We start from the raw sequence: 21577 nt of genomic DNA on the forward strand, positions 1-21577 counted from the left end.
CTAACTGACTTGGCAAGCAAAGTTGCCTTAGTCCGGATGGACAACATGATAACCATAACCATTAATTATTTACAAAAACTGAGGGTGGGGACAACACTCTGCAATTATCACACCTATCTCAGACGAGATGAGTGTGAAATCCACCCACAAGTCTTTCTACCATGTCGGGGTTTCCACAGATAGACCTGTTAGCAACTGCAGACAGCACAAAATGCCCATACTTCACCTCCAGGTTCTCACATCTCACTAACCAGAGGCAATGGTCTATGAATGAACTGGTCAGGGATATTTACCTACACTTTTCCACCTCTCCCTCTTCTGCCTTTTATGGTTCAGAGGCTCAGGCAAACGTCTCTCATCCTCATTCTAGTAGCTTCAACTTGGGCTTGCCAACCATAGTTCACTACACTGCTCGAACTCTCTGTAGTTCCCCAACAGAGGTTCCCTCTCAACCGCACCTTCTCACTCAGAACCATGGAGAAATCAGGTACCAAAATAGCTCAACTTTTGGATTTGGCTCCTGAAGTCATAGAATACGGTTACCTTAATCTTACCCCTGAATGTATGGCCATGCTTAAAGAGGCACTTAGACCTACAACAAGAGCATGTTATGCAGTGAAGAGGGAAACGATTTGTTTTCTACTGTTTGCAGTAAACAAATTAATCCATTTGATGCAACTTTGCAAAATATTGTAGGCTTCCTTCTTCATTTGCAGACTTCTGGCCTCGCTTACACTTCTATATGTCTATATTTAGGGGCAATTCTTGCCTATCTACAAAACAATACAGAAAAGGGGGTGGTGATGAACAGAGTGTCTGAATTAAGCAGACCACTCTTACCCAGTCCAAAGATCAGGGCTTGATCCATCACCGTTATTTATCTCACTGCCCCATCCCAGCTCAGAACCTGGCTATATGCAAATTAGTCTGTCCCTGGCCCAGTGCATCATGGGAACAGGGCAGACCAAACTACCAAGCCAATTCTTCACCAGAAAGGAGACAAGCTACCGGGGACCGGTTTCTGGCATTTCAGCCTCTTCGGCCCGGCTTGCTTGAATCCTGATGGAGCAGTGAGAAAGGGACTCATGTCTGAGTATACCCTGCCACACCTATAGTGGCCAAAAACGATACAGAAAAGGGGGTGGTGATGAACAGAGTGTCTGAATTAAGCAGACCACTCTTACCCAGTCCAAAGATCAGGGCTTGATCCATCACCGTTATTTATCTCACTGCCCCATCCCAGCTCAGAACCTGGCTATATGCAAATTAGTCTGTCCCTGGCCCAGTGCATCATGGGAACAGGGCAGACCAAACTACCAAGCCAATTCTTCACCAGAAAGGAGACAAGCTACCGGGGACCGGTTTCTGGCATTTCAGCCTCTTCGGCCCGGCTTGCTTGAATCCTGATGGAGCAGTGAGAAAGGGACTCATGTCTGAGTATACCCTGCCACACCTATAGTGGCCAAAAACGATACAGAAAAGGGGGTGGTGATGAACAGAGTGTCTGAATTAAGCAGACCACTCTTACCCAGTCCAAAGATCAGGGCTTGATCCATCACCGTTATTTATCTCACTGCCCCATCCCAGCTCAGAACCTGGCTATATGCAAATTAGTCTGTCCCTGGCCCAGTGCATCATGGGAACAGGGCAGACCAAACTACCAAGCCAATTCTTCACCAGAAAGGAGACAAGCTACCGGGGACCGGTTTCTGGCATTTCAGCCTCTTCGGCCCGGCTTGCTTGAATCCTGATGGAGCAGTGAGAAAGGGACTCATGTCTGAGTATACCCTGCCACACCTATAGTGGCCAAAAACGATACAGAAAAGGGGGTGGTGATGAACAGAGTGTCTGAATTAAGCAGACCACTCTTACCCAGTCCAAAGATCAGGGCTTGATCCATCACCGTTATTTATCTCACTGCCCCATCCCAGCTCAGAACCTGGCTATATGCAAATTAGTCTGTCCCTGGCCCAGTGCATCATGGGAACAGGGCAGACCAAACTACCAAGCCAATTCTTCACCAGAAAGGAGACAAGCTACCGGGGACCGGTTTCTGGCATTTCAGCCTCTTCGGCCCGGCTTGCTTGAATCCTGATGGAGCAGTGAGAAAGGGACTCATGTCTGAGTATACCCTGCCACACCTATAGTGGCCAAAAACGATACAGAAAAGGGGGTGGTGATGAACAGAGTGTCTGAATTAAGCAGACCACTCTTACCCAGTCCAAAGATCAGGGCTTGATCCATCACCGTTATTTATCTCACTGCCCCATCCCAGCTCAGAACCTGGCTATATGCAAATTAGTCTGTCCCTGGCCCAGTGCATCATGGGAACAGGGCAGACCAAACTACCAAGCCAATTCTTCACCAGAAAGGAGACAAGCTACCGGGGACCGGTTTCTGGCATTTCAGCCTCTTCGGCCCGGCTTGCTTGAATCCTGATGGAGCAGTGAGAAAGGGACTCATGTCTGAGTATACCCTGCCACACCTATAGTGGCCAAAAACGATACAGAAAAGGGGGTGGTGATGAACAGAGTGTCTGAATTAAGCAGACCACTCTTACCCAGTCCAAAGATCAGGGCTTGATCCATCACTGTTATTTATCTCACTGCCCCATCCCAGCTCAGAACCTGGCTATATGCAAATTAGTCTGTCCCTGGCCCAGTGCATCATGGGAACAGGGCAGACCAAACTACCAAGCCAATTCTTCACCAGAAAGGAGACAAGCTACCGGGGACCGGTTTCTGGCATTTCAGCCTCTTCGGCCCGGCTTGCTTGAATCCTGATGGAGCAGTGAGAAAGGGACTCATGTCTGAGTATACCCTGCCACACCTATAGTGGCCAAAAACGATACAGAAAAGGGGGTGGTGATGAACAGAGTGTCTGAATTAAGCAGACCACTCTTACCCAGTCCAAAGATCAGGGCTTGATCCATCACCGTTATTTATCTCACTGCCCCATCCCAGCTCAGAACCTGGCTATATGCAAATTAGTCTGTCCCTGGCCCAGTGCATCATGGGAACAGGGCAGACCAAACTACCAAGCCAATTCTTCACCAGAAAGGAGACAAGCTACCGGGGACCGGTTTCTGGCATTTCAGCCTCTTCGGCCCGGCTTGCTTGAATCCTGATGGAGCAGTGAGAAAGGGACTCATGTCTGAGTATACCCTGCCACACCTATAGTGGCCAAAAACGATACAGAAAAGGGGGTGGTGATGAACAGAGTGTCTGAATTAAGCAGACCACTCTTACCCAGTCCAAAGATCAGGGCTTGATCCATCACCGTTATTTATCTCACTGCCCCATCCCAGCTCAGAACCTGGCTATATGCAAATTAGTCTGTCCCTGGCCCAGTGCATCATGGGAACAGGGCAGACCAAACTACCAAGCCAATTCTTCACCAGAAAGGAGACAAGCTACCGGGGACCGGTTTCTGGCATTTCAGCCTCTTCGGCCCGGCTTGCTTGAATCCTGATGGAGCAGTGAGAAAGGGACTCATGTCTGAGTATACCCTGCCACACCTATAGTGGCCAAAAACGATACAGAAAAGGGGGTGGTGATGAACACCACCCCCTTTTCTGAATTATCTACAAAACAGGCAGCATTTATCTTTGTTCAAAGTACCAGTTAATAAGGTATTCATGGAAAGCCTTAAAAGAGTAATTCCACCTAGAGTTTCACCAGCATGGAATCTCAATATAGTACATACCAGATTTATGGGTCCACCATTTGAACCATTGCATACCTGTTCCCTACAATTCTTGTCTTGGAAAGTTATTTTCCTAGTCGCCATTACCTCACATAGACATATAAGTGAGCTCCAGGCATTAACCTTGGAAGAACTTTTCTTCCAACTTCACAGAGACAGGGTGGTCCTTAGAACCAACCCAAAATTCCTTTCAAAAGTGATTTGATCTTTCCACCTCATCCTTCAGTGGATTTATCCGTTTTCTTTCCGTAACTCAGTTGCCCTAGATGTCAAAAGAGTTCTAATGTATTATATTCATAGATCAAAAGAGTTCCCTAACACTAAACAACGCTTTGTTACTTTTTCACCCCCTCACACAGGAAGGCCCTTATCTAAGTCAGGTTGCAAAGGGGGGGTTGACCCATGGACGTCACTGGGACCAGGGTAGTTAATGCACTGAGAGAGAGGGGCCCCAGTAAGTACACACAAAATTATTAATCAAATGTTATGTTATGTTAGACCAGGTTTATATAGCACACGGCTACTCTAAAAGAGTGTCCCGGCGCTTTCCACAGGCAGCTCAATACAGAGTGACATAACAGCAAAAGCAAATACAGAAAACAGACAGAGCAAAGCCCACCCAGAAGAAACTAAAGATTAAAAAGCCACGTTTTCAGACTCTTCCTAAACTGAAGCAAATTAGGGGTACTGCGTAGCGCCAGTGGAAGAGTATTCCACAGCTGGGGGGCCTTACAGCTGAAAGAACGGCCCTCAGTGCGGGCCTTCCTCACACGCGGAACCACAGCTGTGAAAAGAGATTCAGACCGTAGCGAGCGGGTTGGGCGATAGAAGGCCAACCTACGCCTTAGGTACCCAGCCCCTGAGCCAAAGAGTGCTTTATGCATCAGCGTCAGGGATTTAAACATAATCCGCTTCCGGATAGGCAGCCAGTGGAGCATTTGCAACAGCCCGGAAGCTCGTGCTCGCCTATGCAAACCAAAGATGGCACGGGCAGCGGAGTTTTGAGCCACCTGTAGGCGCTGGACAAGGTAGTCAGGGAGGCCAAGAAAAAGGGCGTTGGCATAGTCCAACCTGGATCCGATAAGCGCCTGGACGGTTATCCGCCTATGCTCCGCAGAAAGCAGTGGAAGAAACTTGCGGAGCATTTTCAGAATGCCGAAACAGGCGCCGGCCAGACCCAGGACATGTGCCCTCAGCGAAAGCTTGTTATCCAGTTTAACCCCCAGATTTTTGGCGACCACTGATGACTGTGCGGGAGGGCACATTTCAGACGGCCACCATAGCCGCCACTCAGGGTCGGTGACACAGCCGAAGAATAACACCTCCGACTTATTGGAGTTAGCCTTCAGGCTATTCCGATGGAGCCAATCGAATACCATGCCAAGACAACCCCGGATATTCTCTCCATCAAATGCTAGGTCTTTACCGCATGTGAAGAGGAGTTGCGTGTCGTCGGCGTAGGACACGATCTGGGCCCCATAAGCCTCCACCGCCGCCGCCAAAGGGGACATATAGATGTTAAACAACGACGGGCTCAACACAGAGCCCTGTGGAACCCCTACTCCCAAAGGCGGCATCTCGGCGGAGCTCTGAGAGACCCAGACCGTCTGGCGGCGGCCTTCCAAAAAAGATGTAAACCATTTGAACACCGTCCCCCTGATGCCGATGTCATGGAGCCTGGCGAGGAGCGCCTCATGGGGGACGGTGTCAAAGGCCGCCGACAAGTCCAACATGACTAACATGGCCTTGCCACCAACATCCAGGGTCTCCCTGATGATCTCAGAGACCTCCAACAGCGCCGTTTCCGTGCTAAAATTAGGACGGAATCCGGATTGGGAAAGATGGAGCAGATTGTTAGTTTCAAGAAAGCTCGACAAGACGCCATGAACATGTTTTTCGGTGATCTTCGCCAAAGCCGGAAGAAGTGAAATTGGCCTATAATTGGCCAAGACATCAGCATCAAGACCAGGCTTTTTCAGGAGGGGGATCACCATCGCCCTTTTCCAGGTGCGAGGAACACTCCCCTCCCTCAGAGAGGTATTGAGGATGGGATTAACCAGGGGATTCACCACCGCCGCCATCTCTGCCAAAAATTTGGCAGGACAGGGGTCAAGTGGCGAGCCTGATTTGAGGCTGGCCAGCAATACCCGGGACGCCTCGCTAGAGACAGCAGGAAAATCTGCCAGTACTGCGGCAGGCGTGGGCGATGACTCATGTCCCACCCCGGGGCCGCAGCCACACTCCTCCACCCACTCCGAGAAAGAAGCCTGAATAGCCTTGATCTTATTGGTGAAAAAATTGGCGAGATCACACGCCCACGCATCCGATGATACTGGCGGGGGTGAGTGGGAACTGGGGGTGGTGAACTCCCTCACCACGGTGAAGATCTCCTTACAGGAGTTCGCCGCCATCTCAATCCTCCTAGCAAGGTATTCTTTCTTGGCACCTAAGATGTCCCGGTGATAAGCCTTAACAGCCGCTCTATAGGCCAGTTTGGCCTCCCCGTTATACTGAAGACGCCAGGCCCGCTCCGCAACCTTGCATTGGCTGCGGGCCGACCGCAGTGCCTCTGTAAACCACGGCGCAGATTGCCGAAATACCGTGGCCCGAGGGGCAGCCTTTGGAGCAAAATCGTCTAGCCTTTCTGTCAGCCACCGCTGCAGAGCCTCCGTGTCTTTTTCCAGATCACCCGAGAGATGACAAGGATGTTCCGAGAGCGCCTGCTCCAACATCTCGGGTGTCACTCTATGCAGCGCTCTTGAGGCTGGTCTAGGCAGCATGGGGGCACTATTGGCCGGCCGCCCACTCTCCAACACGGAGAACCTAATCAGCCTATGATCCGTCCAGAGCACCGGCAGAGTCTCGACATCCACAATGGGGACTGACGAGAAGACCTGATCGAGGGTATGCCCTTTCTCGTGCGTGGGACCTGACACAAACGGTGCGAGGCCCAGCGGAGATGTAATGTCCAGCAATTTGATGGTGTCCGGGTCACTGGTCGCTTCAAGATGGAAATTGAAGTCGCCCGCCACAACACAGTGCTGTGTAGTCAGCGCCAACTCAGATATCGCTATCTGCAAATCCTCGAGGAAGGAACCCAGAGGGCCTGGCGCCCTATAGACCAGCAACCCCTTAAACGCTTGGGCCGGGGACAGTCTGAGCGTAAAGGCAATAGACTCCGAGCCCCCAATGGAGTTCAGAGGGAGAACTGAGCAAACAACGTTTTTCCTCACCACCACAGCAACTCCACCGCCCCTGCCCTTCCCTCTGTCCTGCCGGAAGATGTTATAAGCCGGAGGAATGGCAGAGAGTATATCCGGCTGAGACGCCTCTCCCAGCCAAGTTTCGGTTAGGAGAAGACACACGGGATTTTCCTTCACCAGAAGATCATATAGGTGCAGGGCATGACAACCCAGTGAGCGTGTATTCAACAGCAGGCAGAGATGCTTCGCACAGGACTCGGCAGGCCTGTCCACGTTAATAGAAGTCCACATCGGCGACCAGCCAATGACAATCTAAATATAAAATCAAAACGAGTCAATCCGCTAACACTGTTTTTATTACAGTGAAGCTGAACCAAAATTTTGGTAACAATTGTAAGTTTTCTGATTGTAACTTCCATTTGTTTTTTGTTAGACTGCCGTTTAGGTATTGTCTTAGGTAATTTTCTTTACATTTCTATTCAGTATGACGCGTTTCTTCGATGCCAAGAATTCAAATAGGCAGTGTTATCATCCTGCGTCCAGAGGTTGACTTAATTGTCCAGAATCTACACCCTAAGAGGGTTAGTTCTCTCTCCACCCCCTGAAAACGAGCCTCTCGGTATGTCTTGTTTTCTTTCATTTTCTATTGGATGTGCTTAGTAGTTTTGAGTAATTACTTGTATGGAGTTACCCCTAATTTGTGAATTCTTATGCTAAACAGGTCTGTGTCCCTGTCTTCTGTCCTGATGAAGACCCCACTGCAAGGGATCAATTCTAGCCTGCTTCTTTAAAGGGGTCGAAACGTCAACTATTTTCCTGTTTTCCAACTTCATTTCAACATTGTGTTATTTAGTACACTTATGAAGTCTGGTTTTCTCTAGGTTACAATTGAACCAACGGTCATTTATTTCTAAAATTGGAATACTTATGTATATAATATTGTGTGGCCCTTTTGGCCCTTGTGTTTATGTCACTTATCCCTCCCTATACTCACTATATTCACTGCACACTCCCTTTCCCCCTTCCCAGGGCACGGAAATTCAAAGAATTTATTAATTTTGTACATCAATTGTTACCAAAATTTTGGTTCAGCTTCATTGTAATAAAAACAGTGTTAGCAGATTGACTCGTTTTGATTTTATATTTATATTGTCATTTGATTAATAAGTTTGTGTGTACTTACTGGGGCCCCTCTCTCTCAGTGCCTTATCTAAGTCAGGCATTTCTAGATGGATAATTAAATGTATTCAGACATGTTATGCCAAAGCTCAAAAGACTTTGTCTACACCTCCTAGGGCACGCTCTACCCATAAAATAGGATTTTCTGGGCAATATCCCAATAGCTAATATTTGTAAGACAGCTACATGTTCTACACCACACACTTTCACCAAACATTATTGTGTGGATGTATAGCACACTAACAAGCCAATGTAGGACAGGCAGTGCTACGTACTCTCTTTCAATCAACTGCAACGCCCACATACTACACACCGGGACTGCTTTACAGTCTATGAAGTGCATATTTATCTACAGCGACGTGTGCCTCAAACTGAATGTGTTATTTACCCTGTAAGCATCAGTTTGTGGCTTACAGTGCTGTAGATTCAAATGTGCGGACACGTGTGGCTGTTGCAGTTCCTTTACACTATTTCATTTGCATGGACATCTCAATTCAATTCGAACTTTATGCGGATGCAAAAGCACCCATAAAAGTAACATACACATCAAGGACAATAAAACAGTGAATAAAAACAATGAATAGTTAAAAATGATTTTTAAAAAACAGCAATTAAAATGAATAAAATATGACCATAATAACAGCGTTATCATACATGCATGGAATTAAGGGCACGTACAGCCGATCTTAAAAAAGAGTCAATGTGCAAAATAACATTATCATCAGACAGTTGTAATAATAATTCAAAAGCTACCCTACTCTGTTTAATGTTATGATACTTATTTTTTTAAACGGGATTAAAAAGTGTCTTGTGTATCTTTCATAAAATCTACAAAAGAAAGTAAAGTGCAGCACCGATTGACTTAGCTTTTCGTCACAAGGACAGGGATCAAGATTCCTCTTAAAACTCAATGGGAAGCATAATAAATGTTACTGTGTCAGTTCTAAAACAGAAAAGTAGTGAGCATTCCTACCGTCCCTTTGGGCGCTAAAGATAGTAAGTGTGGCAATCTTCAGGAAACTGACTGAGGTAGGAGGAAATATTGATTTTCCCTTCAGCTTCCCTAATCTTCTATAAATGCTCATAGTTGAGCAGTGCTTGTTGAACGTTCCTCTTGTTTAGACTGTTGCAAGTTGCTGGGGCTGTAAAACCTTGTTGTGGACTGATTTTACAATATTCAGATTAAACCAGCCAAGGGATTTGAAGACCACTGTCACAAGACAGATAATACATTTTAATTTCTCTTGACAGAGAAGCCTCCTCATTTTTCCATTTGAGTCATAAGGAAAGGGGGCCGTACTTTGTTGAGATCTACTATATAAGGCAATCCAAGCTCTTTGTGGCAAACAAAGTGAGAAGAAGATATAGAGGCTGAAAAGAGTTTCCTACAAAACCAGTTCTCTTTGATCTGAATAGTCTCACATTGCAAAATGCCCCACACTTCAGTGCCACACATTGCAATAGAAATGCATTGCGACTTGTATATCTGTAACAAAGGGGTAAGAGAACTGCCCTCCATTGGTTGCGGAAGACTGCATAGAGAATGAATTGCCCCAGACAGTTTTATCCTACGCTGCGCAATGTTTGGGGTTCAATCAATCAATCAATCAGAACATTTATAGAGCACGCTACTCACCCATGAGGGTCTCAAGGCGCTGGAGGGGGGGGTGTCGCTACTGCTCGAAAAGCCAGGTCTTGAGGTGTATCCTGAAGGTGAGGTGGTCCTCGTCAGTCGTAGGTGTGTGGGGAGGGAGTTCCATGTTTTGGCTGCCAAGTAGGAGAACGATCTTCCTCCGGTGGTGGTTCTGCGGATCCATGGGACTAGGCTGGCAGAGCGTAGCTGGCGAGTGGGGGTGTAGAACGAGAGGCGGTTATTAAGGTATTCTGGGCCATTGTCGTGGAGTGCTGTGTGTGCATGGGTGAGGAGCCTGAATGTGATCCTCTTGCTGACGGGGAGCCAGTGCAGGTTTCTCAGGTGGGCGGATATGTGGCTGTGGCGGGGGATGTCGAGGATGAGTCGTGCGGAGGCGTTCTGTATGCGCTGGAGTCGTTTCTGAAGTTTGGCTGTGGTTCCTGCGTATAGGGCGTTTCCGTAGTCCAGTCGACTGGTGACGAGGGCCTGAGTGACGGTTTTCTGGTTTCGGTGGGGATCCACTGAAAGATTTTACGGAGCATGTGCAGGGTGTTGAAGCAAGATGACGAGACGAGACTTGCTTGGTCATAGTGAGGGAGGAGTCCAGGATGAATCCCAGGTTGCGTGCATGGTCCGTGGGTTTTGGTGCGGAGCCCAGCGCTGTGGGCCACCAGGTGTCGTCCCAGGCGGAAGGGGATTGTCCGAGGATGAGGACCTCCGTCTTGTCTGCGTTCAGCTTTAGGCGACTGAGTTTCATCCCTTGTGCGACGTCTTTCATTCCTTCCTGGAGGTTGGTTTTGGCGGTGGCTGGGTCTTTGGTTAGGGAGAGTATCAGTTGGGTGTCGTCGGCATAGGAGATGATGTTGATGTTGTGTTTGCGTGCGATGGCGGCGAGGGGGCTCATGTAGATATTGAAGAGGGTTGGGCTGAGCGAGGAGCCTTTGGGTACGCCGCAGATTATCTCGGTGGCCGCTGAACAGAAAGGGGGTAGGCGGACTCTCTGGGTTCTGTCGGAGAGGAACGAGGTGATCCAGTACAGCGCCTTTCCTTGGATCCCTGTGTTGAAGAGGCGGATTATCAGGGTGCGGTAACATACGGTGTCGAAGGCAGCCGAGAGGTCTAGGAGGATGAGAGCGGTAGTTTCTCCGTTGTCCATTAAGGTCCTGATGTCGTCGGTGGCCGCGATGAGGGCCGTCTCGGTGCTGTGGTTAGCTCGAAATCTGGACTGGGACGGATCGAGCGAGTTGTTTGCCTCGAGGAAAGTAGTCAGCTGTTTATTGACGGTCTTCTCGGTGACTTTAGCCGGGAAGGGAAGAAGAGAGAGGGGGCGGAAGTTCTTGAGGTCTTTGGGGTCCGCTGTGGGTTTTTTCAGAAGGGCGTTGGTTTCTGCGTGCTTCCAGCTCTCAGGGAAGGTGGCTGACATGAAGGAGTTGTTTATGATGTGCCGGAGGTGGGGTGCGATGATGATGTCGGCTTTGTTGAAGATGTGATGGGGGCAAGGGTCAGAGGGGGAGCCAGAGTGGATGGTGTTCATGACGTGTGTGGTGTCTTCAGTGCTGATGGGGGTCCAGGTGCTGAGGATGGTGGCTGGAGGCGGAGTCTGGGGTCCTAAGCTGTCGTGTATGTCTGCGATTTTGCGGTGGAAGAACAAGGCGAGGGAGTTGCAGAGGTCTTGTGATGGTGTGATGTCGTTGTTGCTGGCGCTGGGGTTGGAGAGCTCTTTGACAATGCTGAAGAGTTCCTTGCTGTTATGGGTGTTGCTGTCTAGCTGCTCTTTGAACGATGCCCTTTTGGTGGTGCGGATCCACTGGTGGTGTTCGCGAGTGGCGTTCTTGAGGGCAGTCATGTTTTCGGTAGTCTGATCGTGGCGCCAGGTTTTTTCGATGGTTCGGCAGGATTTCTTTAAGATTTTGAGGGCGTCTGTGAACCATGAGGATTTCCTGTTGCGGGACTCGCCTGGGGGGTTCTTCAGTGGAGCGAGGTCGTCGGCGCAATTGGTGATCCACTGTGCGAGGTTGTGGGCTGCGTTGTTGGTGTCCGTGGTGTCGGCTGGCGGGTTCTGGCTCAGTGATGAGAGGAGCTGGTCGGTGGTGATTTTGCTCCAGCATCTGCGTGGGATTTGTTGCGTGTGGAGGTGAGATGTAGTCTTTTTGAAGGTGAAGTGGATACATCTGTGGTCGGTCCAGTGTAGCTCAGTGGAGTGGCTGAAGGAGACGTGGTTGCTGGCGGAGAAGATGGGGTCGAGGGTGTGGCCAGCTAGGTGGGTGGGGGTGTTCACCGGTTGCTTGAGTCCGAGGTTGGCGACGTTGTCGAGCAGGGTGGTGGTGTTGTTGTCGTTGTTTTTCTCCAGGTGGAAGTTCAGGTCCCCTAGGAGGATGTATTCTGGTGAGGCTAGGGTGTGCGGGCTGATGAAGTCGGCTATGGTTTTGCTGAATTGTGTGCGCGGGCCCGGGGGTCTGTAGTTGAGTGTTCCTCTAAGGGTGGTCTTGGGGTCGGTGTGAATCTGGAAGTGTAGGTGTTCGGCGGCAGAGAGTGTGTCTTCGTCGTTGGTCGTGATGTTGATGGTGTTTCTGTAGATGATGTCGATTCCTCCTCCGGTTTGGTTGACGCGGTCCTTCCGGGTAATTTTGTAGCCGTCCGGGATGGCTATGGCGATTTTGGGGGCCGATGAGGCGTTCATCCAGGTTTCCGTGTGGAAGGCCACGTCTGGTGCCGTTGTGTCGAGGAGGTCCCAGAGTTTGACGGCGTGCTTGTGGACGGAGCGGGTGTTGAGGAGGATGCACTTGAGGTGGTTGTTGTCGGTGTTAGGTCCGGTGGGAGATCTGCAGGTTTGGAGGCAGGTGAATTTGCAGGCTTGGCAGGTGAAGGGTCCGTGGGTTTGCTTTGGGGTGGCTTGGTGGCAGGCGGGTGGTCGTCCGGTGTTGAGTGCGTTGACGGCGGCGGAGTCGTATCTCAGTCGGGTAGCTTTGCTTTGGCGGGGGCCAGGGGTTCTGGCGCTGGGCGCGGTCCAGGCGCGGAAGGGCGCAGACGGGCTTGCCTTTGGCGCGCCAGCTGCACGCGGCCGCCGTGCGGCCTCCATAAGAGGCGAAGTGGGAGGGAGGAGCAGCTGGGAGGCGGGAGCGGAGCGGCCAATGGGCAAGTGGCAGGGGGTACAGAAGAAAAAAAGGGGGCGGGCCGCGGGGGAGCAGCGGCGGGGAGCGGGGGGGGCACAGAGGGCAGAAGCGCCTGAAAATACAATACAGAAACGAAACGAAAATACAATTAAAACAGACAAGAATGCAAATACAGTTCACGGCCCTCTGGCGGAAAAGATGACCCCTAGAAAAGAAAAAGTGCTAGTGCTGCTCAAACAATTGATGCAAACGGATAAAATAGTTTGCTGTTTACACTTTGGGCCCAATGACATAATGTGTGATTTTTGCAAAGTTTGTGCGTAAATCTAATGCAGCCATAAAGTCCTCCAATCCAAGCACCAACAGAAGCAGAGGTTTTGGTGTATGTTCCATAAGCACTGCGTTGTCCACATAAAGGAGTGTGGGTAATCGTTTGACTTTGGTTTGTGGTACATCAGAAGTAATTTTTGTTAGAAAGGGATAGAGCTAATTAATATTTCAAATAAACAAAAGAGGGGCTAACATGCACCCCTGATGCACCCCACAATGAATGTCTATATCTTCAGAAACCTCACACTGCATGCTAATTCTAACCCTGACTTTCATGTGATTGTGCAAAAATGCAATAAAGTGCACAAGTGCTTAATCCAGAACATGAAAAAAAGCATTTGCCATAATTTCGATCTGTTGACACTGTCAAATGCTGAGGTCAGGTCCATGAATGCCAAATAAAGGGGAGTTAGTTTGGCTACAGTATATTTGCCCAGGACCAGGTTAAGATTCAAACATTGCTCGACCGTCCCGATTTTATTCCTGAACCCGTACTGACAGGGATATAAAATGAACTCTTTGTGGGCCAATCCCTGACTCTTTTATAAATTACCCTCCCAAGAATTTTAGACGTAGAATCAATTAAGGACATGGGCCTTTAACATCCAGGGAGTAACCAATCCCTTTTTTTTAACAAAACGAACTATAATAGATGTTGACCAGCTGACAGGCCCTGAAAAATGGGCTAAGTTGTTAAAAACATTTGTTGATAGTGGAACCCAAAAGTCAGTGTTACATTTTATCAAATCAATTGGGAGGCCATCGGGGCCAGGTTTCTTACCACTGACACTTTGGTTTACAGCGTATTTCACTTCACTTAAGGATGACTGAAAGCCGCACAGTTTATAACTATCTACTTCAAATAATACATCTTGAGGATGGGGCAGCATATATGTTTTCAAAATGGACCTCCCTAACTTACTTGCAATGTGACAAGTAATAGGTGACAGTAACTTATGGACATTTCTTTACTGATACTTACATTCACTCCATTCTCACCCAGACACCAGCATCTATTCCTACAGTGGTACTGAAACTAGATAAAAAATACAGGGCACCCGAAGACTCTTCTGCATGTCTTATTGGTCATCCTTGGCCTGAATCAGTTATCATGCAAGCATCTTAAAGAAGATCTAAAAATCCTTTTTCTCCATGCGCAGCTCCACCTGACAAGGAAGGGCGCCGTCTGGGCAACATCGGCAAAAGGTTCTCCACATTGGCAGCCACCGCTAGTAGAGCCTCCAACGCCATAGCTATCCTCTGGAGATATGACCGACAGATGTGTTCCGACATCTCTTTCTTGTTGGAATATCTTCCTGAGGACAAGAAGAAGGAGGCAAAGGATGTTCTATGGGAGTGGGAGAGATCTGCTTCCGAGATCATTGATGTGGCTCTAGACATTTCATCGACCGACTGCAGACAGATGACGGGAGTGGCGGTGTTGAGATGGCAGGGGTGGCTAAAGGCTACAACATTCCGCCCTGAGGTTGAGGCCAAGGTGTTGGATTTGCTGATCAACTGCAAATTCATTTTTGGCAAACAAGTGGATGACACGCTGCAGTTGATAAAGTCAGACACGGACACAGCTAAATCGCTGACAAATTTGCAGCAAAATAAGTTTTCTTCTTTTCGCGGAAGAGGTAGAGGTAAATATCTCTCTCGACCTCCTCTCAAGCAGCATTTTCAACCCTATTACCAGCAGGGATTTCGATCGCAGTATTCTACACAGCCCTTTCAATGAACCTCCACAACAGCCAATTCTAGAGCATCGGCATATCGGTGTCCAGCATCGGAAGGAAGAGCTCATGACGCCAACAAGAGGCAATGAGGATTCACAAGCCCCAGTTACTGAAGTCCCACTTCAATTGGGCCTGCTTGCTCCAAATTTTTCACTCAGTGGAGGCTCCTATCTTCCGAGAAATGGGTGTTAGACATATTCCACCGTAGTTACACCCTGGAATTTTGTTTGACAGCCTATGGATTTACCCCTGCAAAGAACCTCTCATCGTCCTCTGGCAGTTCTCAAGAGGGAAAACAGATTGCTCCTCTCCAAGCAGGCAATTGAAGAAGTGCCGCGCAGTCAGCACAATCTAGGTTTCTAATCTCATTTCTTTTTTAATAAAGAAAAATATAGGAAAATCGAGGCAAATAATGGACCGCCAGTTGCTGCCAAATTCTTCAAAAGTCCACCCATCAGGTTGTTGTCGCTCCAGGAGATTTTGCTTTTCATGGAGGTGGGGGGTTATATGTCCTCCCTCGATCTTTTGGGTGCATATTTCCATATTCCCTTACATCCAAAGCCCTGATGTTTTCTCAGGTTCGAGGTGGCAGGGTGCTATTACCAATTCAAAGTGCTGCCCTACGGGTTAAAGTCAGCCCCAAGAGCCCTCACCAAGTGCTTGGCGCCAGTGGTGGCTTTTCCCCAGTGATCCGGTCACCAGGTATTCTCTTACCTAGATGACTGGTTGGTCAAAGCTCCATCCTTCCGAGATGCCATAAGATCTACAGAGGCATGTGTTCAGCTCTTTTTCTCTCTAGGTCTCAAACTCAATGGGGAAAAGTCCTCTCTCATTCCTTCCAGGTCACTGGTGTTCCTAGGAGCAATTCTGGATACCACGCTTTCATAGGCCTCCTCAACAAGAGAAAGGATTTTGTGGCACCAGAGGACAGTGCAATACCTATCCGCCAAAAAGTGCGTTTCAGTAAGGACAAACAAATCAATGCTAGGGATGATGGCATCCTGCAATCCCGCTGGTCCCACGATGTCGCCTATGGATAAGACCTTATCACGAGCGGCTCGATGCCCAATAAACTCAATTGTGGGGCTTCTTAAACGACATTGTTTTAATCACACCAGAGATGACCTCAGTGATGTCCGGGTGGGTAGTCAGAGACAAACTTTCTCAAGGTCTATCCTTCCTTACGACAAAACCGAAGTTGTCAATGACGTTGGGCACTTCCATGGAATGGTGGGGAGCCCACCTACAGGCGTTACAGATTCACAGAAAGTGGTCACCTTAGGAAGCGCAGTGTCATATAGCTAAAAGCAACTAGGCCTCCAGGCTTTCCTGCCAAGGATCAGGAAATTGTATATCCTCGTTCGCACGGACAACACCACCATCATGTTCAATATGCTGAAACAAGGTGGGACAATATCACATGCCCTCTCAGTCCTGGCTCAGCAGATCTGCAAATGGCTAATAGCCCATGTGATAACAATACAGGTTCAACATGTACCAGGACTCAAAAACAAATGGGCTACTCCTTCAGCAGAGACACCAAACAATGTCATGAGTGGTAGCATAACTAGTATTAGCTGCAAAGGGTTTTTGGCTGTTGGGGGTTTCCAACCCTAGATCTATACACTATGTCTCTCAACATAAAATGCAGGTTCTATGCCAGCTGATTTCCTCAGCCAGGCTCTATAGAAAATGCCTTCAATTTCTCTTGGGATGGAACATTTGCTTATTCATTTCCTCCCTTTCCTCTCATTCCAAAGGTTCTGCAAAAGATCAAACAGGAGTGCTGCTGCATCATCCTTATTGCACCAGCGTGGGTACTGCAGTACTGGTACACAGAGCTGTATCACCTATCAGGGTCCTCTCCGATCCTTTTCCAGCCAAAGAAGACTCTCATTTCCATGAATAAGGGCCAAGTAGTTCATCCACAAATTCACACGATTCACTTTTCTGCTTGGCTCCTCATCACGAGGAATTCGGAGTGCAATTTCTGAAGAATGTCAAAAGAATACTGCAGAAAGCCTGAGCTCCTTCTATGCTCAAGTGCTACTCGGCTAAATGGAAACGATTTTGCTCATGGTGTGCCGAGCACTCTTTTGACCCTCTCTCATTGCCTCCTGAAGACGTGTTTCCCTATCTGTTGCCTCTCACCAAGTCTGGCCTAGCACATACGTCCATCAGGGTGCACCTGGCAATATCCAGATACAGACGACGTTCTGGTCACTTGTCCTTGTGGTCTAACAGGCTGGTTAACGAGTTCGGGGCCTACCCACCGATAAGACTCGAGTACTATGGAAACTAATCCTTGTCCTGTCACGGCTTTTGAGGTCTCCCTTTGAACGAATACACAAATATGATTTAAAATTCCTTTTGTGTAAAGTTGCTTTCCTGTTGGCCATCACGTCGGCTAGACACATTAGTAAAATCCATTCCTTTACTGCAAGAGAGCCTTATCTACAGTTTCATCGTGACAGACTAATTCTTCGTACCAATACTTCTTTTATTCCTAAGCTACCTTCCACGTTTCATCTAAATGAACTACTGATTCTGCCCTCCTTCTTTCCTGCTCCATCTTCGCTGGCTGAAAGACCAATCCATTCACTGGACATTAAACGCTGCTTAAAGATCTACTTGCAAAGGATTCAGTCTTTCCGAAAATCTACTCAGTTGCTCATCGCCTTCTCGTCCCCCAGGAAGGTTCGGGCTTTGACGCGGGCATCAATTGCTTGCTGGGTCTCATCGACACTACTCTTCCGTCATGTGAGGGCTGGCCGCCCTCTAGCTACCAAGGTCACAGCTCATTCCACACGCAAGGTGGCAGCTTCCTCTCCCCTGTTTGCTGGAGTGTCCTTACCTGACATCTGTTGGACGGCGTCATGGACGAACGTCCATAGCTTCATGAAGCATTACTGTCTGGACGCATGCCAGAAGGCGGATGTAGTAGTTGGACAAGCTGCTCTGTGACGTCTGTTTGCATAAGATATGAACTTCTTAGTGTCAGTTTTTCATATACAATTATTTTATGATCAGTGATTAATACCTTTCGAATACCTTTTGTGTGTGTGTGTATGTGTATATATATATATATATATATATATATATATATATATATATATAATGGCTACACTTTATGAGTGTGTGTGTGTATATAATGGCTACACTTTATGACTATTGTTTATTTTTTCTACTTTGGGTCACATGGTGGGATGGTTCACCTTACCTGCTGCCGCTGACTTTTGAAGACTGCTTACTATTCTGATTCAAGCATGTGAAACCACAAAAGATATAATACTGGAAAAAAACAAGTTACTTATCTGTACACTGTTGTTCTCCAGTATTAGTATCTTTTATTGATTCACGTGCGCCCCACCCACCTCCCCTTTCAGGTGCACCCTCCGTACCTCTATTGTTCCTCTAATTGTGTTTGTCCTCGAAATCTGAGGTATGGTAGCCCTGCAGGGGATGCAGACTGTATGATCTCCGCTCTGATTGGCTGAAGTTTGGATGTTTTAAAACAATGATAATAGGTTGATAAAGGTTATTGAATTTCTATGGCAAGTGAAAAGCTTTAATACTGCTATTTTACTGTTAATGTGGGGCTCCCACCATGACGACGGGCAAGATTCAAGCACGTGAATTTACAAAAGATATCAATATTAGAGAACCACCGTTTACAGGTATGTAACTTGTTTTTTACCAATAAGCACTGGTCTCATGTTCATTAGAAAGAGGATATCTGGAGCTGTCACAAGCAGCAGCGAACACTTCTGTCCTGATAAAAGGTTGCAGTAATACAGAGCCATATCTTGACTGACTTATGAGCTCCCCTGGGTGGTTTTAATAACCTGCTTTGTGACGTGATGAGTGAACGGCATGCCTAAATGACCAAAAATCAGCACCCAAAATATATGGTTTATATGCTGACCTTCGGCCACACGCATTCAATCTTCCACACATTTCTGTCAATTGTTTTCTGTGCAAAGGCACAAGGTTTTATGTCAGACATTGGTCTCGGAGGGGATTTAAAACTGCAGATCTACATTTGGGAGTTTATTAAACCATGAGTTTTCTTACGCATTTTTTCCAAATGTTCAATGTAAGCTCTTCAGGTAAAATCTTGGGTTAAGCTAGACCATGTAGTGTTTGGTAAACACTGTTATGAGTTGTAAATTAACCGAGTTTGTATTCTGTTTGTAAGTGTGCTTTATGAATTTGGTTAGTGGCCAGGGTGGAATTACATTTTTATTGTATATATTATCATGTATTTAAACATTTGTTTTTATGAAGGTTGGTAGAAATAAAATAAATTGATGATTATGACAGAATACTTACTGGAGGTGCCTGAAAATCTCAAAAGATTGACTCTATTGATCACTCGGGGACTTAAATTATTCATCCTACATTTAAGTAACATGCTACAATAAACCACTTATGTTCAGACTAATACAAGCTTGATTTGAAAAATTGGTTGTATTTATATTCTGTTTTCGATTCATCCAGAAATGGTCCTCGATGATCTTGTTTTTGGGCCGACTTTATAGGAAAACTATTCGATGCCACCTCGCGTTTTTTTAGCAGTTCTCTTTCCCGCTCATTTTGTGGTTATTTTCTTGTTGCAACCATTCCATACCTGTAAGAAGTGGGTTATTTATGAGAGGAAGGCGAGTAATACGCTACAAGTGGTATTCGATGTCTCCGTTTGTTTGAATGACGTGTTTTTTTCTATAAACCGCAAGCACATTAAGGCCTTCACTGTAATCGGTGTTTGTTGTACAGGGTGAGAGAAAGTTCAGCCAGCAGTGTATGCGAGCGTTTACTTTTATTCTTCTTCTGAAAAAAAGGCAATCGGTCCTCACTGTGTGGTGGATTAAAAGCAATCTGAAATGGAGAAAAGGTTTCATTGTCCACGGAAAAAAAGAAAGTGCGAACATACCTATACCAGAACACACCTGCCTAGTCAAGCCTTTGTGTTTTTTTGTTTACGGTCGTTTAGAGGTCGATTGGAAAATGTTTACAGTCAAAGTAGTTTAAGCCTGAAAAATCTTATCTTTGTCTTTAGTAAATGCTTCGAAAATGGCTTTCAGAAAATATTCGAGATGTGTGCATGACAGCAAAATGAATCTCAATGCATCACGTTTGGGAATTGGCTCACGTTGCGTGATAGGCTTTTCTGTCTGATACTCGAAAGGTTATCCTTAGAGTATTATTTAGAATTCGAATACAGTCTTATCATTCAGTGCGCTGCTTTACTTTTGTGCCAAGTGCAGATTTAACAAAGCCAGAGTAATACCTAGTAAATGATTACGTTTAAAGTGAAAATATGCATTTTAGGTCAATCCCCACAAGAGGGCGTCCTAACTCAAAGTATGCAAACCAACATCATAACTTGAAAACTGTCTTAGTTTTCAGCCACTATATGAACCAAAGGTAATTTTTAGAGACCACGGGGATTTTAGTTTGAGTGTGTCAATGTATATATTCTGTCTCAGGTCACATAAAATTGTTTTCGTTCTTTTTTAGACCTGTTATTGGGCATCAATTGAAGAAAGTATTCCTAGATGGGAACACTTTCTTCTTGGAAGAGCACACTCTCCCGTGGGTGCTGGAAAACAGAAACACGCAGTGCGGAAACAAGATACCCACCAAAAAGAAATACAGACGACAAAATACAAAGAACGGTCACCCCCTGGACTGGATTCAAAGGGCAAACTCCTCCACAATAAAGGCTCAGGCCATTAAACGCACCCGTGATACTCAAGTTCTTGTTTCACTTGTTCTGTTTCTCCACGTTGCTATGTTCTGTATATTATTGGATTTCAGTATAATATAGATTTTAGATGGCATTGCGAACACTGCTTATTTCAGACAATTGGATTTGGAGGTGTTTGTTGCGATGTTGGTAGGGATGTTGTTTCATTTACCTCTTTCTTTGTCCCTATATTATGAGTTTTGTCAAAAGAAATATTTAAATCTTAATTTAAACACATGTACACTTACACGTGGAATCAGTCGTTTCTATCTCCCCTCTCTCCCTGTCAATCAGGACAAATACTGGGCACGCATTCATGAATGACGTCAATGAGGACACCTATTTTTTAAATCTCTAGTTTTCTGTATCCTCGTAAAATTAGTAAAAAGGGAAAACTGGAAGACTACTTTAAAATGGTGTATCTTGCTTGAACAAGTCGTTCTGTTGGCTATCCGTAATGTTTTGTCAAGCCGGTCCCTATTTTGGATTTTTGACTAGCCGTCAGGCTCAAAGGTTTGCCCTGGCCAGAGCCAGTCATCCCCTTCTGGCCTCGTAGTTGTCCTGTTTGAATGAGAATAACAATGCAAGGTGCTTCTGTGGCATGAACAAGGAGGAGGAGTGGCGACACTTCATGTTTGTCTGTCTGTTAAGATACATGTAATCTACTGTTGATTCCCCTTTAACAAAAGAAGAGATACGCACACTGCAGTGTTTACCTCGCAAGTGACTCGGACACGGTTACTTGAAAAGCAGCTGCTTTAATGACGTAAGCATGGTGCATTAGATCCCACTGGACACTCCAAGGAGTTTCAACAAAGAGACAGCAACCAATGAATGAAAACTGGTCTGCAGCTGTCAACTGCTACATACGGGCTGGGGCATGGAATGACACTCTTCCAATGCATCTTACTTGAATATGTGCCTAC

At 46.9% G+C, this 21577-nt stretch overlaps 1 protein-coding gene across 2 annotated transcripts in view; it reads left to right on the forward strand.

The window, feature by feature from the left end:
• CEP15 (centrosomal protein 15) overlaps window positions 1–20883 on the forward strand; it is a 97703-nt gene extending 76820 nt beyond the window's left edge. For both annotated transcript variants that reach the window (XM_078661523.1, XM_078661524.1), the window contains one exon: window positions 20423–20883. In XM_078661523.1, the coding sequence (XP_078517649.1) occupies window positions 20423–20641 (219 nt within the window). In that variant the 3' untranslated portion in view covers window positions 20642–20883. The remainder of the gene's footprint in view (window positions 1–20422) is intronic.
• The last annotated feature ends 694 nt before the right edge of the window (window positions 20884–21577 follow it).

The sequence above is a fragment of the Lissotriton helveticus genome, chromosome 9 (assembly GCF_964261635.1).
Source record: "Lissotriton helveticus chromosome 9, aLisHel1.1, whole genome shotgun sequence".
In the NCBI taxonomy this organism is placed as follows: Eukaryota; Metazoa; Chordata; class Amphibia; order Caudata; family Salamandridae; genus Lissotriton; species Lissotriton helveticus.